This window comes from Phyllostomus hastatus, unplaced genomic scaffold (assembly GCF_019186645.2).
Source record: "Phyllostomus hastatus isolate PE091 unplaced genomic scaffold, TTU_PhHast_1.1 phas_scaffold_78, whole genome shotgun sequence".
NCBI classification, from domain to species: Eukaryota; Metazoa; Chordata; class Mammalia; order Chiroptera; family Phyllostomidae; genus Phyllostomus; species Phyllostomus hastatus.
The window spans coordinates 6952662-6968085 of NW_025334041.1; the positions used below are offsets into that span (position 1 = coordinate 6952662).

The 15424-nt window shown below is 54.3% G+C and overlaps 1 protein-coding gene across 3 annotated transcripts in view; it reads left to right on the top strand.

Annotated features, from left to right (window-relative positions):
• The first annotated feature begins 7020 nt into the window (after positions 1–7020).
• DPY19L1 (dpy-19 like C-mannosyltransferase 1) overlaps positions 7021–15424 on the top strand; it is a 66087-nt gene continuing 57683 nt past the window's right edge. The window contains exon 1 of one of the 3 annotated variants that reach the window (XM_045827941.1): positions 7021–7486. In XM_045827941.1, the coding sequence (XP_045683897.1) occupies positions 7204–7486 (283 nt within the window). In that variant the 5' untranslated portion in view covers positions 7021–7203. The remainder of the gene's footprint in view (positions 7487–15424) is intronic. The other 2 variants (XM_045827942.1, XM_045827940.1) reach the window with 2 other exon arrangements.

Sequence of the window (15424 nt, forward strand, 5' to 3'; positions counted from 1 at the left end):
CGCCCCACCTCCTGGGGCCGTGCGGAGTCAAGGGTCGGGCGGGGCGGCCCCATCCGGGGTTCCTGTCCCAGCGCCCCCTGGAACGCGCCGACCTGCAGCGAATGACTCAGCCTCCCTGCGCGCTCCCTCCTGCACCCGGTAGGCCCGGAGGATTCAAGGATGCGTGCGCAGGACAGAACAGTGCCCGGGACCCCGTGAGGGCTGGTTTTACAGCAGCTGTTTGTTACTGCGAGGCTCTTCCTTCGCTTTGATGTGCTACCTTCTGTCACCGCGTCTTTGGGCGTGAAGAACACACACATGTGCATCCATCATTCCTGCGTTGAGGTGAGCCCGCACATAACCCCGCACGGTGCCTCCGCCCGGATCTCTTTGGTTCTTAAGACACTTAGGATTCCCTGAGCCTCCTCCTCCGATGCTGGCTCCACAAATGCATCTCGAGCTTGGGGAGCTCCAGAAAAAATGGGATTTGGCACCAGAAGCTTTTCTCTGAAGCATCTCACAACTCTCTTCGCTGGCTCCTCACCCTTGCCCCTTCGCCTAGATTCATTTTTTTTTTCCTTCCTCTATCCATCACTTTCCAGATCCCCGCCAGTCCGTGGAGAAGGGGGAGGGGAGACATGCGCCCCGGTTTTCCAAGCTGGAGCAGAGCTGGGCTGGGTCAAGGGGAGGAGCAGGAGTGTGGGCAGCAAATGCTGGCACTCCGGCTGGAAGTTCCAGGCGCGGTCCGGCCAACGCCGTGTCCTCCTGTGCACTGGGGTGGAATTAGCATCTGTGACCTGATTTAAGCGTTGGAGAGACTACAAAGGAGGGACTCCAACGGAGACCGGTGCCAGGGACAAAGGTCTGCCTCTGATGTGTGGAAGCCACTTCTGCGTTTTGATCGCACTGACATCCTGCATTCCCTTCCCGGCCCCCTCCTTGGCGTTTCTCTTTACTGGACAGAGTCGGCGTAAAAAGAAATGAGTGCATGTTATAAAAATCTATCATCGAACCCGGGAATGAGAATAGAGAGGCTTTCTTCTTTTCCTTTCCCTTAATGTGTGGGTCTCAGCCTCACCATGTGGCAGTCACCTGCGGAGATTCTACAAGGGGCGGATGCGCTTCTTGGTCAGGGTGAGTTCTAGGCGTCGGTGTCTCCTCAAGGCTCCGAGGCAATGTTGCCAGAGCCCCAGGTTGAGACCTGGACGGGCTGAGGGTCAGCGCTGAGCAGCTGTGGATGCTCCCCACGGCTCCTTCCCCTCCGCTGCAGGTTCCCAGAACAAGGTCAGCCCTCACCGGTGTGGCTCAGCTGGTTGTGTGTTGACCTGCAAAGCAAAAATCACCGGTTCGATTCCCTGTCAGGGCACATGCCTGGCTGGTGGGTTTGGTCCCCAGTTGGGGTGCATACAAGAGGCAAAGGATGGATGTTTCTCTCCCTCTCTTTCTCCCTTCCTCCCCCCTCTCTCTAAAAAGAAAAAAAATCTTAAAACAGAACAAGGTCAGGCGACACCAAAGATGTGATCTCACATATATCTGTGTCACCTCCCAACCAGAGGTTTGCGAGTAGCACACGGGCCACTGTCACCTGCCTTGTTTTCTTGGCAGTATTTTCAAGGCCTGTTTCCAAGATCCATCTGAAACTACTAAAGAAGAGTTATTACAGACATTCAACAGCGATTCCTCCAAAATATGACTTCAAAAAAGAAGGATGAAGCGTAATCTTGGTGAAAATGTATCTCTATGGCTCTTTCCATTTGTTCTCCAGGCAGAATTTGTGTGTGTCTCCTTCGCACACGTATCGAGTATTAGATATGCATAACGGAGGAATCTGGAAATTGTTTGTCTTCGGAAATGCAAAACAGAAGCAAAAGAGAGAATCTTAATGTGCCGTGGAGTGTGAGCCCTGAACTCTCAGAGACACCTCATTTGAAGTGAGGCCTCTATGAGAATAGAGGCCGGGTCCGGCCGGGTGTGGTCAGCAGCCTCCTGGGGAGCCATGCAGGCAGCCTGGGGCTCACCCCAGACTCCTCGCTCTCTGGGGCTGCGGCCACTGATCTGAACTCTAAGGAGCACCGTGTATTTTGCTTGACCTCCGTCTTTCAGAGCAGCAGCACCATCTCCACATAAAACTGCCCACGGGATCCCGGAGAAGAAAACTGTGCAGGAGGCCCCTGCACTGTTGGACGAAGTCGCGATGAGGCAGGTCGGGTTCGGCAGGTGGCCAGGGCCGGAGGTCCAGGGGGGCTTCCCCGAAGTTCACACGCAGCTGCCCCAGGGACCCAGACATCGGTGTGCTCTCTGCCCCCCGCTTCCCCTGCGCTGCCTGTCCTCTGACCTGTCCCCTTCCCGTTCCCTCACCACCCCAAAGGCCGACTGAGTGAAGGCCTCATCTCACCAAAATACATACGTTCATCCAGTAAGTCCTAGGAGAAATGTAGAACATGTTAGGTGGCCATAAGGTGAACTAATTTTTTTTAACATTTGCTGGGAGCACATGACAAGGTCGGGATAAGGGAGTAAATTGTGTGGTGCGTCCCCATGCCTGCCCTGGAGAATGGGGGTGGGCGCCTGCTGACCACGGATGTCTGCGTGAGCCGGTCCCCTCCTTCTCTGGGTCTGGGGGCAGCTGAGAGAGGCCAGACTCCTGGCTAGGTGTCAGCAAAGGCCCCCGGGGTGGGAGCAGGCCCCGGCCCCGGTCAGAGGCTGGAGGGGGAATCCACAGGCTCCCAGTGTTCCTAAGGCCACCTGGGCACACGGGGAGCCCGGCATCCTTCGGGGAGCGTCTGCTCACGTCTAGATGAGTGTGTGGGGCTCCGTGAGCCAGGACCCACACTGGGGGTGCCCCGGGCACTGCCTAATCCAATCATTGCTCCACCCATGAGTTCACTTTTACCCCATTTGTTATCACTCAAACTTACATTCATTGTTTCTCCCCTTCCTCATTCCACAAAGGATTTAAGATAGTCATGCTAGCCCCCACCCCGGGCCAGGTTCACAGGGTTTCTGAAATACACTGTTTCTGCCTGGAACAGCTTTTTCATGGTTGTTATTGTTGTTGTTGTTGTTCTTCAAAGTGTGTGGTTCTAACAAGGCCTAGACCCTGTTGCATCTCTTCCCCTGAACGCCCCTCAGTCCCACCACCCGCGGTCCCTCCTTCTTCGGGTCACTTCCTGAACGTGTGCTCCGAACCGCGTCACGTCCCCATGCGACTACACTTTGCTCCAGCGTACCCCGTCCCTCCAACTGCACTGCCAGCCCTTTGGGGATGGGGACTTCGCATATGAATTTTTAACGCCCACTGAGGTCCTGCGGACATAGGAAGCCCTCAGTAACAGGAATTACATTTCAGAGAGACAGGCCCCTCCCCGACCAAGTGGTCCTTGACAAAGCACTCTGACCGGTACTGAACTCCGCGTTTCTCAGGAACACCCACTGGAGCATGAACAGTTTAAATTACAAGGTCAGCTAGGAGGAAGACAGTAGATAAAATTTGAAAAGCCGTAAAGTAGCAATTTACGCCTGTCCTCCCCAGAGACCAAACGGATACATTATAACACAGTGACAAGTTAATGTTGGCGGACTTGCCGAGCAGCGAGCAGTGCACAGATGCACGGTGCTGCGCCCATTTTCGGTGACTGTGAGCCGTGCTGGGGGTGTGCAGGTTCCTCTTTTAACACTGAACGGCCGGCTGCAGGAAAACACCGCCAGGATCTAGAACTTGACCCCAAGACACTTCTCGTGAAAGAGATCAAGTGACCTAGTCCGAGGAAATGAGAAATCCACGCCACAGCCACGGTTCTCCTCTGGCTGCCGCTCTGTGGGGAGCAGAGCAGGTGGGAGAAAAGGGGGAGACCTGGGGGTTTAAAGTGGGGCCTTCAAAATGCCGATGTGCAGAAGGAAGTTAGCTTCCAACACAGGCTTCTCGTGGCCTCATTTGACACTTCCTTGCCCACTTCACAATATTCCCGTGGTCCCTCTATCTTAATATTGCCAGGCCTGATTTGGGGGTATTTACTTCCTTGCTTCTATTATTTTATGCTCTTCCTCTTTATTTTATGCTTGTATCCTCCTTTTAATCTCCTCTCTCTCTATCCCCCAAGTTTTAAAAAATATTTTTCAATGAAAAAGTTGTGTGGTTTTTTTTTTAATTTGAAATGCTCCAAGTGGAGCTTTTAGTGAGGAAAGGATCGGGTTTCCACACAGAGGAGCAGACCAGGGCTTCTTCCTCAGCAGCTGCTCCCACGGGCTCCTGTCCTTGGACCCTGTCTGCCTCGGCCCAGCATGGCAACAGCGTCACATAAGGCAATACCTTCCAGGTGTACCTGCAACTCCCAGAAAGAGAAGCACTTGGAAGGTGGTCCGTGGCTGCAATGCTTAATCCATATTCGTTATAGCCTTGAACCAGTTCACAGGACCGTCCATGCCCAGTGCCCAACACAGTGTGTAAAAACCAGCCCTCCGTTTCTCTTCCTTTTTCTTTTTCCCAGCACCCACCACTGTGTGGCAGGCGCTGGCCTAAAGATGCAGAGGATGAACGAACGGCCTCACTGCTCTGGTGGATCTCAGAGTTCCACAGACAGAAGGAAGTGTGACCTGCGACCTTCCATGAGGGTTCCAGTCTCTGCCCCACCACCCTCCCTGTGTGTGAAACATCCTCCTTCTTGGGGGTGAGGGCGGAGGGGGGAAGGAGGGCAAGAGGAGCTGCCTGCTATTTTATCCAGGCTTAAGGACCCCTGAACGGGCATCGTTTGTCAAGCACGTGTGGGAAGCAGGAAACTTCAGGGGAGGGTCAGCGGCTCAGGCAGCCGAGGCATGTGAGGCCCAGGGGGACTGGCCCGAAGATGACGCAGCTGTCTGCGCCCCTGTGCTCGGTTCCTGTGCCTCCCGCAGCCCCGGGCGGTCCTGCCCTGTGAGCCTCAGGCTCTGGGGGGACTGAGGACCAAGGACCCACCATCTTCCTTATGTACCACCCACTGCTTTGAACATGTATTGAAAAATTACTTCCGCGGAATTGTTAGATACTTTGCACTCATTGTCTTCAATTTAATTTTCACAAAACTACCGTGGAGATGCTTTTGTTACTTTCATCTTAGGGGTGAGGAAACCGGACTCAAAGACTCAAAAAAAGTCTAGTAGACTTGGCCAAGGTCACAGGGCTGTTCACATGTCAGCACCAAGACTGGAACCTGGGCCTAAAGTTACCGTGTTTTTTCTAACCAATGTGCTACCCTGTCCCTCTCTGGGATTCTGTGCTAGGAAGCCAGGCAAAGAAGAGGAACTCATCACCACTGGTAGATCTAAGAAAAATCCCCTGGGCGTATCTGCCCCCGAGCCCTTCCTCTTTCAATTCAACTCAACCCGGTGCGAGGCAGGCAGCTGGGCCCTGGGGTGGGCTCTGTGGGACCATAGGAGATTGAGTTAGAGTCTTTGTCCTCTAAACATTCAAGACTTCTAAGTGCTCTACAGAACACAGCCTTGTGAATCATTTGCTTGTGTCACCACCTGCATTCATTCACTCAGTCACTCACTTATTCATGCAACAGGTGTTTTCCCTGATTCAACAGCACCAGTTGAAGGGAGGCAGCTCCTGAATCCGTGCTTACCATGGATAGGAGACAGATAAGTGATCCAATACTTACAATATTAAATCTCTTTTCCATGTGTTTTTTCTAACCATTTAAAGAAAACTGGTCAACACATTATTTGTATTACCTTTAACAGACATTGAAATAGCTTTCTTTTACTCTAATGGGTAATAAGTTAAAAATTAATCCAAGAGGATAATACGGGATCCATTGGGCATTGTTTTAGAATCCAAGCATTCTGTATCATCACTTTCAATCTTTTCTTTAAGTGTCTAAAAATACTGGTTCCCTGCTCTGATAAAGACATCTGAAAACCCCAATTCACAATATGCAGGGTATGCAGGATGATAAGTTAGCATGGTAAAATAAATTCCCTTTATAGAATTCATTGTCCCTTAAAAGGGCGTAATAGAGAAGGCAAGTTATTAGCTGCCCTAATGAAGGAATCTGTGGGCAGAGAAACTTGAGTGGGGATCCGCAGGCCCGTGAAGACCCTGAAAGTACAATGAAGGTAACCAAACCAGCACGATGTGGCTTGAATTTCAAAACTGGGACTCACGGACAACTTTTGGGAACAAGCCCATTGGACAGAGCAAGGACTGGAATTCCTCTGTTGTTATCCAGGAGGCTGCAAGGCTTTGCGCAAAGAACGCGAAGGAAGGGGAGGAGGGGTAACTGGTACCCGCCCGGATTTTCCCCCTCCTCCCTGACTTCCTTTACTCTTGTATTCCGAGGCTTGGTGAAAGAAAATACGTTTTCAACTCAAGTTTTGTATTAGCAAATAAAGTTCTGTTTTCTCTTTTAAGCCACAAGGTTACAGCATGTAAAACCGAGAATTTTGCTGTCTTTGTAAGTCGGGTTGCACAGTCCTTCGCAAGAGTCACCCTGGGGGCTGCACTCCTCAACCTTCTAAGTTGCAAGTCCGCGACTAGGGGAGGAATGGTAGTGGGGTGAATGTGGGACGGGGCTCGACTGGACCCTCTCTTCGCCTTCCAGCGGCGGGGCCCCGGAGGCTGCAGAACGCAAGCACAGCGCCCCCGCACGGTCGTTCCCTAGAGCCTCCTCCCGGGTCCAGACACCCCGCGCCGCGCCTCCTGGGCCACGCGGGCTCCGCAGGGCTCCACGCGCAGCCTTAATCGGGTCAAAACTTCCACCAGCGGCCCCGGTGCCGAGAAGGCCCTGCCTTCCCGCCACTCCCAGAGAGAGAAGCGGCCGCACCCGGAAGGCGGTCAGTGCACTCGCCCCCGCCGGCTTCCGCGCGGGTCCCGAGCTGGACAGGGGTCGCGGGGCGGCCACCCGGTTGGCTCCCGCCCGCGCCGGAAGTCCGCGCGTGCGCGCTGGTCGACCGGGGCGCGCGTCCGGCGCGGAGGAGCGGCGGGGGCGGGGCCGCTCGCAGGGTGTCCCCACCCCCGCCCCCCCGGCGTTCCACGGTCGCCGTGACAACCGGAGCAACGGCGGCGGGCGCGCGGGTCCCGCGCCGCCTCCCGGCCGCAGCGCCAGGCAGGCAGCCGCCGCCCGGCCTTGCAGCTTTCCCCGCCTCCTGGCCCGCGGGGAGGGACAGACCCGCCCTCCGCCGAGAGTGAGCGGCGCCCCGGCCGCCGTCCGGGCGCGCGCAGCCAGCGGGCGCGACTATGCCAAGATGGTCCTGCAGGCGCGGAACAAGCACCGCGACGCGGCCCCCAAGCCGCCCCGCGCCTCGCGGTCGCCTCTGAGGGGGGCGCCGGGCGCCGGGGACCCCGGGCCCGAGCGTGCGCCCCCGTCCCCCGGGCGCAAGGGCGCCGCGGGCAGGAAGGGGCCCCGCGCGGAGTCTGCCTCACCGCCCTCCGGGGGCGGCCTCGGGGGGCGCCTGGCGGCCGGGCTGCGCGGGGCGCTGGGCCTGCGGCGCGCGGGGCGCGGCCGAACCTGGACCACGCTCCTGCTAGGTGAGCAGCCCCAGCGCGCGGGCGCCGCCGGACGCGGAACTTTGAGCCGCGGGCCCCCCTCCTCCGCTCCTCTCCCGCTTCCCTGCCGCCCAGCCCCGCCCCCGGTCCCCGCCAGTTTGCAGCCCTCTCCGACTTTTCCTGGGACGTCCTCATCTCCTCCTCCCCTTCCCTCGGCTTTTCCCCGGCTCAGGCCGCCTCGCTCCCTTCCCACTCGCTCTCGGTCTCTGCTTTTTAAAAAATGGCCCCGTGATCAACAGCTGCCCGGCCGGGCCGCGAACGGGCAGGTCTGCGCTAACGAGATTTGGGCACTGGCGATTGGCGCGCACCGGCCGCCTCGCGGTTATCTGGGCCCCTGCCCGGGAGGGTGCTTTGCTTGGGGTTGGAAGCGATCCGTAGAGCCCAAAGCCAAAGCACCTTCCCTGTCCTAGAAAGTTGCTAAACTTATAATTAAATTTTAGCGTCCTTGTTCTTCTTGGCCTCAAACACTGCCGGCGGCACTTTATTATTGATTCCCCTCGGCAAGTCACTTTCCAGCGTGATTTGGGCGCCGGAGCCTTAATCCTCCCTGCTGACAGGGGAACGTTTGGTATGGAGGTCTCTCCTCCCCTCCCGCTGCCCTGCACCAACCAAAATGATGATGCGAAAGGAGGCGCTGAACAAAATAAAGTTGAAGCATTCCAGGTCGTGGACCGATCAGGTCACGGCCAGGTTTCCTTTGTTTTCTGATACGCATTCCGATAAGGCAAGTTACAGCAGTTTGGATAATAAGCCTAATTTTTCTACGTCAGCCAGTGAAATGCCCTAACGCTGGTATTCTTATATAATGCCATTGATGGGCTTTGGCTACTGAATTATTTAACTGTTGGCGATTTATCTCTTAATAGTCTTTCATATTCCCTTAATGACCCAAAAGAATCTGGAGTTCAATATAGGCCGAGAAAGAGAACACAGCATATTAACTCCTCCTGAGACCACAGCCACCGCTTTAGAAGCCATTCAGTTATAAACACCCAGTCATTGCTCTGTGTGTGTGTGTGTGTGTGTGTGTGTGTGTATGTTAGTTAATGGATGGGTTCAGAAACATTGATACTGTTATTGGGGTACTTTTTTCCCGTTGTAGAGTCGAGTGTAGAAAAATTCAGAATTTTAGTGCTGTATGTTCTTCCTTTTTTTCAGTAGCAAGCTTGCAAAACCTTACTGGTGTGTGGGTGAGAGGTAAGTTCACCTTGGGGAGGCAGCATGGTATAGGGGATGAGTCGCACCAGTTTCCTTCACAGTGGTGAAGTTTGGTGTAAGTTTCAAGTTATTTCCCTTGCGAGCCTTTCCTTCCCTGTGGCATGGGATTACCGCCTCCCTGCATCACGGGCCTGTCCTGAGGAGCAGGACTAGAGGGTGGGGTAATATATGGAAAGGCTCTTTGCATCTAAAGCATCAAACGCGTAGTCGTTGCAGCTATAAAGTCTCGTGCATAATAAGTGCGTTCTGGTGACAGGATGAAGCTGCATTTTTCTCGACTGGCCGGTGCGAGCGTTAACAGCTTTCTTCTAGTCACACATGGAAGGGCGTCGCTCCGTCCAGAAGGTTACAGTAGCACATCAGGATAATAACCTCTGGCATTTTCACTTGTGCCCATTTTCTTGTAATTGCATTTTCTTTGACTCTTTTTATACTGGGTAGTATAAATGTGGGTTTAGGGATGCCCGTACTTAAATACAGTTGTATTGCTGTTAACAGCGTGGCACTTACTGGACTCATGCCTTTGGCTGGTGGCAGGCGGTGCGGTGAAGGAACTGCCCCATGCCCCTGGGTGTACGCTGGCCACTGGCCAGCAGGTATGTGGAGGTAGATGACCAGAATAAGGTCTAGAGACTTTCTGTCCTTGCTGACCACTTACCTAAGGCCACAGGACAGCCTGGGAGATGGTTCTGGAGAATGATGGGGTCTGGGACGTTCGGTTCTTTCTCTGCCCCTTTACCCTCGGGTCCTGCAAAGAGGAGCAGAGTGTGGACATTTCGAAAGCTGCCTCATTTCCTGTCTTCTTCCCTCTCCCAGAGCCGGTGAGAGCCGGGCCCACTGCGGGGTCTTTCTTTAGTGCAGGACTTTGCTGTGACAGAATGAATGGCTTCAGTTATTGTGCTCAGTAAGGTGTTCAAGGGGTTTTCACACGCGGTGCTCCTTGACGCAAGCACACATTTTAAGAGTCAGAAACTGACGAATGTCCTTGATGCAAGCACACATTTTTTTTTAAAAAAAGATTTTATTTATTTATTTTTTAGAGAGGGAAGGGAGGGAGATAGAGAGACAGAGAGAAACATCAATGTGCAGTTGCTGGGGGTCATGGCCTGCAACCCAGGCATGTACCCTGACTGGGAATCGAACCTGCGACACTTTGGTTCGCAGCCCGAGCTCAATCCACTGAGCTCCGCCAGCCAGGGCTGCAAGCACACATTTTAAGAGTCAGAAACTGACGAGGGTCCCTACCCTGGTTTGTCTCTTCCTTCATATGTGCTCAGCCCTGGTGAGGAGCTCACTAGCTATCAAGGGGTCCCTTTCCACTGTGGGGCCGTGTTAAACATTGTTTAAAAATCCATTGTAACAAACACATGTCTCTCTTACTTGGGGACATGAATTATGCTTTACTTGATGCTAACAGTTGTAAAGAAGGTTCTTGAAGTGATTTTTTTAGACGCCTGCACCGGCAGCTCCCGGTGTCATCCGGGGGAGGCCGGGGTGTGGTCTGAAGGACCGGCCACAACCCACAGTAAACAGTACGGTTCACGTGAAAGTCTGCGCACGCTCCTGGAACGCTGCGCCGTGCACACGTGGCAGTGTGTGTGTCTGTTTTGGTGTGTCAGTGCCCCGGCAGGAAGCATCTAATGGAAGGACTGTTTTCAGGACTGTGAGCAGGCCTAAGGAATCCACAGAGGACCCTGAAGCACCCAGGCGCTGCGCACAGCGGGCCTGAAGGGGGAGGGGGTGTCCTCAGGCCCGCTGAGCCGGGAGCTGGGCCTGGGAGCAGGGTGACTGAGAGGAGCGGCTCCAAATACATGCTGCAGCCCTGTGGTCTGCCGCTGCCTCTCCCTGGCCGACCCGCTGGAAACCCTTACAAGGAGCCCGGCGATGCAATCTGTAGGGCCGGCCTCCTGGGCTGGGAAGAAAGCAGAGGAGGGCAGAGCATGCACTCGGAGAGGCAGCCGGAGACTCGCCTCGTGTGTGCTTACATCGAACCAAAACAGCAGTGTCGTGTGAGAATACCAGCCCCCATAGTGTGCGCCACACTCTGAGTTTTCTGCCTGCCCTTTTTAAAAGCGCTGTGTGTTACAAGCCACCACGCTGATTTCCTGATCTGCTGTGATGACCCGTACTTTGCAAACACCACCTCAGGAGAACCGCGTTCCGACTCTGTATCTGTTCCGAACTTGTCAGGTGCCTGAGCAGAGCATGTGCTGCTCTGAGCCTCAGTTTATGCACACGTGAAAATGGGAGGCCTGGGCTGGACTGGCAGCGCTCAGCCTCAGCTGTGTGCTGGAGTCACCTGGAAACGTGAAACAGCCAGATGGCTTGGTCAGTGACATCGGAATCCGGGGGTGGGGTGGACTGGGGGACGTGTGGGTGGTGTCAGCGTCTGACGCCCTGCCTCTCCCTAGAAGCAGACCATCTGGCATCCCTGAGCTGACCTTCCTGCTGCAGTAATCCCCCGGAACTGAGGAAATCTTCTCCCCCTGTTCAGTTTGGGCGCATGGTCCAGTGTACGGAAGTCTCCCCTAGCCTCCGTTGTGTGCTCGAAACAGGCTCTGAGTTGCCATTTATCATCTGTGGCTGTTATTTTAATTGGAGCCGGGAGGAGAGTGACCCTTCTCGTGCCCATGCCCCTTATCACGAGTGGGAAGACAGAAGGGTGGCTGGAGAGGGCTCCGGGAATAACGGCAAGGGTGCTTTCTTTCCCTTGGGGAAGCGAGGAGTGTACGAGTTACACGTGCAAACGACGCTTGTTGGCGGTGAACGACCGGCCTGAAAGATGCCGTTTGAAAAACAAGCACCGTGCAAAACGCAGCCTGAATAGGTGGTAAAAACGAACGGTGTATCCCCTTCTGCGGGTCCTGCCTGACTCATTCCCGTCGCCTGCCTGGCTCCTGAGGCCCGCGGCACCTGTACCTCTGCTCTCAGCTGGCTCTGTCCCATTTGGGCTTCACAGTCTCAGCGCCGGGACACCTGGGGTTGAAGAATTCTTCCTTCGGGAGGGGGCGCTGTCCTGTAAACTACGGGATGGGTAGCAGCCATCCTTGGCCTCCACCTGTTGGAAGCCTGCAGCCCCTCCCCAGTGGTAACAACCCAGATGTCTCCAGAGAGTGGCAGATGTGCCTTGGGAGGCGAAGCCACCCCATTTAGGAGCACTGCTTTCAGCGTCCACCGCTTGGAAGGGCCTGGAAGCCCGCGTCCTTGGAAAGACGCGTGACGTGCAAGGGGCAGAAGGGGGAGGAAGCTGCGTAGGGTTGAGGGCTGAGTCCAGGTGTTGGGAACGGGGGCAGGTGGGGGAGACAGCTGGGCATCTCAGTACTGACCTGCATCTCCATCCTGTTGCTACACTTAAGAGATACAGATCTCCTAATGCTTCTTTTCGTTGCCTCATCTGTAAAACGGTGATGATAAGTGTTTCGCCTGGCCATGGTAAAGAACAAATAAAACGGGAAAAATCACTGTGGCTTCGTTCACACCCACCGGCCGCTGAATGCCTGCCGGGCCAGGTGCTCTTTGTTGGGGGTGCCGTGGAGAACAGGCCAGCTGTCGCTCCTGCCCCCCGGAAACGTCCGTCTGGGGTGGGGGCACGTACATAAAAGTGAGTTGCACATTGCAGGAAGTGCGGTGGAGCAAACAAGGGGTGGAGACAGTAAAAAAAAAACCCCCAGGAAATGCCCCTGTAAGTAGGGTCAGGAGGGCTTCTGGGGGGCTTCTTCTGGGGAATAGAAAGGCTTCCATTCCAGCCGAGACCTGTTGGAGCAGAGGATGCAGGCTGGGAAGCGGGCCACATGGGCTGCAGGGGCCGAGTCGCACCTCCGTGAGAGGGGCGCAGACCCTGTCTCCTGGGGGAGCTGGTGTTCTGCCCAGTGCGGTGCGGGCCGCCGAGGGGCGGGGCCGAGGGGCGGGGCCGAGGTTCGTGTTGGTGAGCTAGACCCTCACAGGGGCTGCTAGCCCGCAGGCGCCCGCCCGGCCAGGTGGGGTCGTTTGCGACTTGATTATTTAGGTGCTTAGTCCTGAACTCTTGTTTTGCTCCTTCGTCTTTTGCCATCAGATGGTACTTCACCCAAACCATCAGGACGGGACTCTTCCCGGGAAGAGTTTGCTGGTTTTCTTTAGTTGCCATTTTAATGGTTACTAGTCATCCACGTGAGCAAAAATTACAACTGTTTTCTAGGTCAGCATCATTATGTGGGTCTTCGATTCCACGGAAGGCAGTCTCATTCCATAGGAGAGGTCAATTCTGCATGAATGGCCTTTCATAATTCAAGAATCATTGAGCAGGAATAAACTTAAAACAGTGGAGCAGTTAATTTTCAGGGCACACAAATCTGCAGCTATTGTAACTATTGTTTTTGCTTCCATGTGCTGTTCATTTTCTCAGCATTATCTCTTTCTTTTTTGCACACATATAAATCAGCAGTCCCTACATCTTCGTGTTCGGTGCACTTCCTCACGGCTGACTCTCGTGCCGAAGGGACCGATTGTCAGGTGCGTTTCTGGCACCATCACTGTATGTGACCCGTGCTTGGATGGCATGTTGTCGTGTTAACTTCCAGCAGCACGTGGTGACAGAAGAGCACAGCCACCGACGTCCCCGAAGAGGCTCCAGTGTGGCTCACCGCACTGAGTGGGGATGCGGGTGCTTTAATCTTCCAGTGGCACCGACTGGACCTGAGCACGGGTGTCAGTCACGGAACCAGCGACTTTCGAAAACTGTCCATCTTGACACATTTTTAAAGGGAGACGATGGTTATCGTTGAGAAGAGCAGGCTTTATTCCCGTTTCTGTGCCCACTCAGGTCTGCCCGAGAGTCACTGCTCCGCGCCCCGTCTTCCCGTGGGCCCCCGAGCGGCCATCGCTGCCCTCTGGAATGCCGCCTTCCAGCGCCGGGGTTGTCAGACCTCAGAGTTTTTTCCCGTGTCTTCGTACTGATCATAAAGTACTTATGTAACTGGCACAGCGCTACTGTTTTCCACTGAGTTTAACATGTTTTAAGACCTTATTTCTTATTCTTTTCTCATCTTTGATCTCCATGGAAACCGTAAAAATCGAGAACTTAAAGGTTACCTCCTGCAGTTTCACCAGGGAGGAGACACGTCGGTGAGTTCACGGGGTGGAGCTGGGGACTGAAGTTACGGTCTTGGCACATCCGTCAGGTTGTAGGTGTCAGACCTGCAGGCTGAGGCAGCTGTCAAAGGTGCGCTAATGGGAAGGCGATCTGCTAGTTCTCTTAGGAAGAGCACAGCACCCCGGGGCCCGCTGCTGCTCCTGGGGGCAGCCACTGTTCGTCCTTGTGGTTAACCCGTCAGTCCCCATTGTGTCTCTGCGGGACTGTTGTTGGAAAACTTAAAATACTAAGTTGTGTTTGATGATGTTAGTGGGTTGTTTGACATGGTTATAAAAGTAGAGTTAAAATAGTAAAAACAGTATCACAGTTTTCTTAATCATTTAAAGGCTAAGTGAGACACTGTGATATCCTCAGCAGTTTGCGATTTGGGGAGAATCCACAGTCTCGAAATCGGGTCGGTTTCTCTGTTAATGCGCTTAAAGTCTCTTGCCGAACATGACGGGCCTGGGTGTCTGCGGTGTACCCATGGGTCTCTTTCTCCTGCAGTGCAGGCGGGTGGCCTCTCCACGCCCCCACGGTGTTTGCTCGAGTCGTGCTGTTTTGCTGCACTTGCTCAGGTGCACTTGTTGAGCCAGCACGTTATTTGGGACGTATCTTTTTATCCAGGTCTTTGTTCTCAAAATACTGAAATGCATTTGTTTGCATAAGGAGAAAGTTGCTTTATGAAAATTACTAAGGTGGGTTACTGTTTGATTTAGACATATTTGTGCTCACGTTGTGTGAGGATGAGATTTTTAAAGGAAGTTAGAATGTAGTTCTTTACAAACACATATATTGGGTAATTATTCCGTTAGGTATTGCCTGTGTTAAAATATGTGTATACGTAAATGTTCTGAAGATGTGAGAATGTGTGTGTTTCTTTGGTTAGACGCCTAACCCTAAGCTGTTAGGGGTGGTGACGTGCACATTCTAGGCTCCGTTTTCATGTATTCACTTTAAACCTTTGCCCTCGGTTTTTAAGTTACGTCTGGGACTTGGTCCCGCATGCCAGTGCGCCCCTCCCCTTGGTCACTGGCCTCTGGCTGGCCTGTCCTGGGCGCCCCAGGCCCTCCAGTCGGGAAGCTCTGCCGAAAGCCCGTCCTGGTGTCCGTGGCTGTCTGAGAGCCGGCCGGACACACTGTGTGCAGGGCGGGCGCGGGGAGGTTCACAGCTGTAATACAAATGAACGACACAGTAGTTACCCAGCAGTAATACAAGAATGAACTCGCGTCCTCACAGCCGTAAGCCTCCGTTTGCCCACCCCTGTGTCTGGTGAGTGGGCCCTGCGTAAATATTACCTCGTTGTTGTCATTGCCATTTGTAGTCTGCACCATCGGCATCAGTGATGGGGACTGTCTTGTCGGGTTGGTCTAAGTCAGCGTCCAGCGTTTCTGTAGCTGGCTGTCTTCTTCCCTGGCTGCTCGCTGCAAGTCCCACCTAACCTGGGATCACATCCTGAGACCCCCTCCCCATCCCACTCTGATGACCCCGCCCGACAAGGCCGTTACCCACCCGCCCTCTCAGGTTCCATACAGCCCGTAGGCTTTGTGCTGTCGGAGTGCCTGACGTGCTCTCCCGTTACTTTATGCACC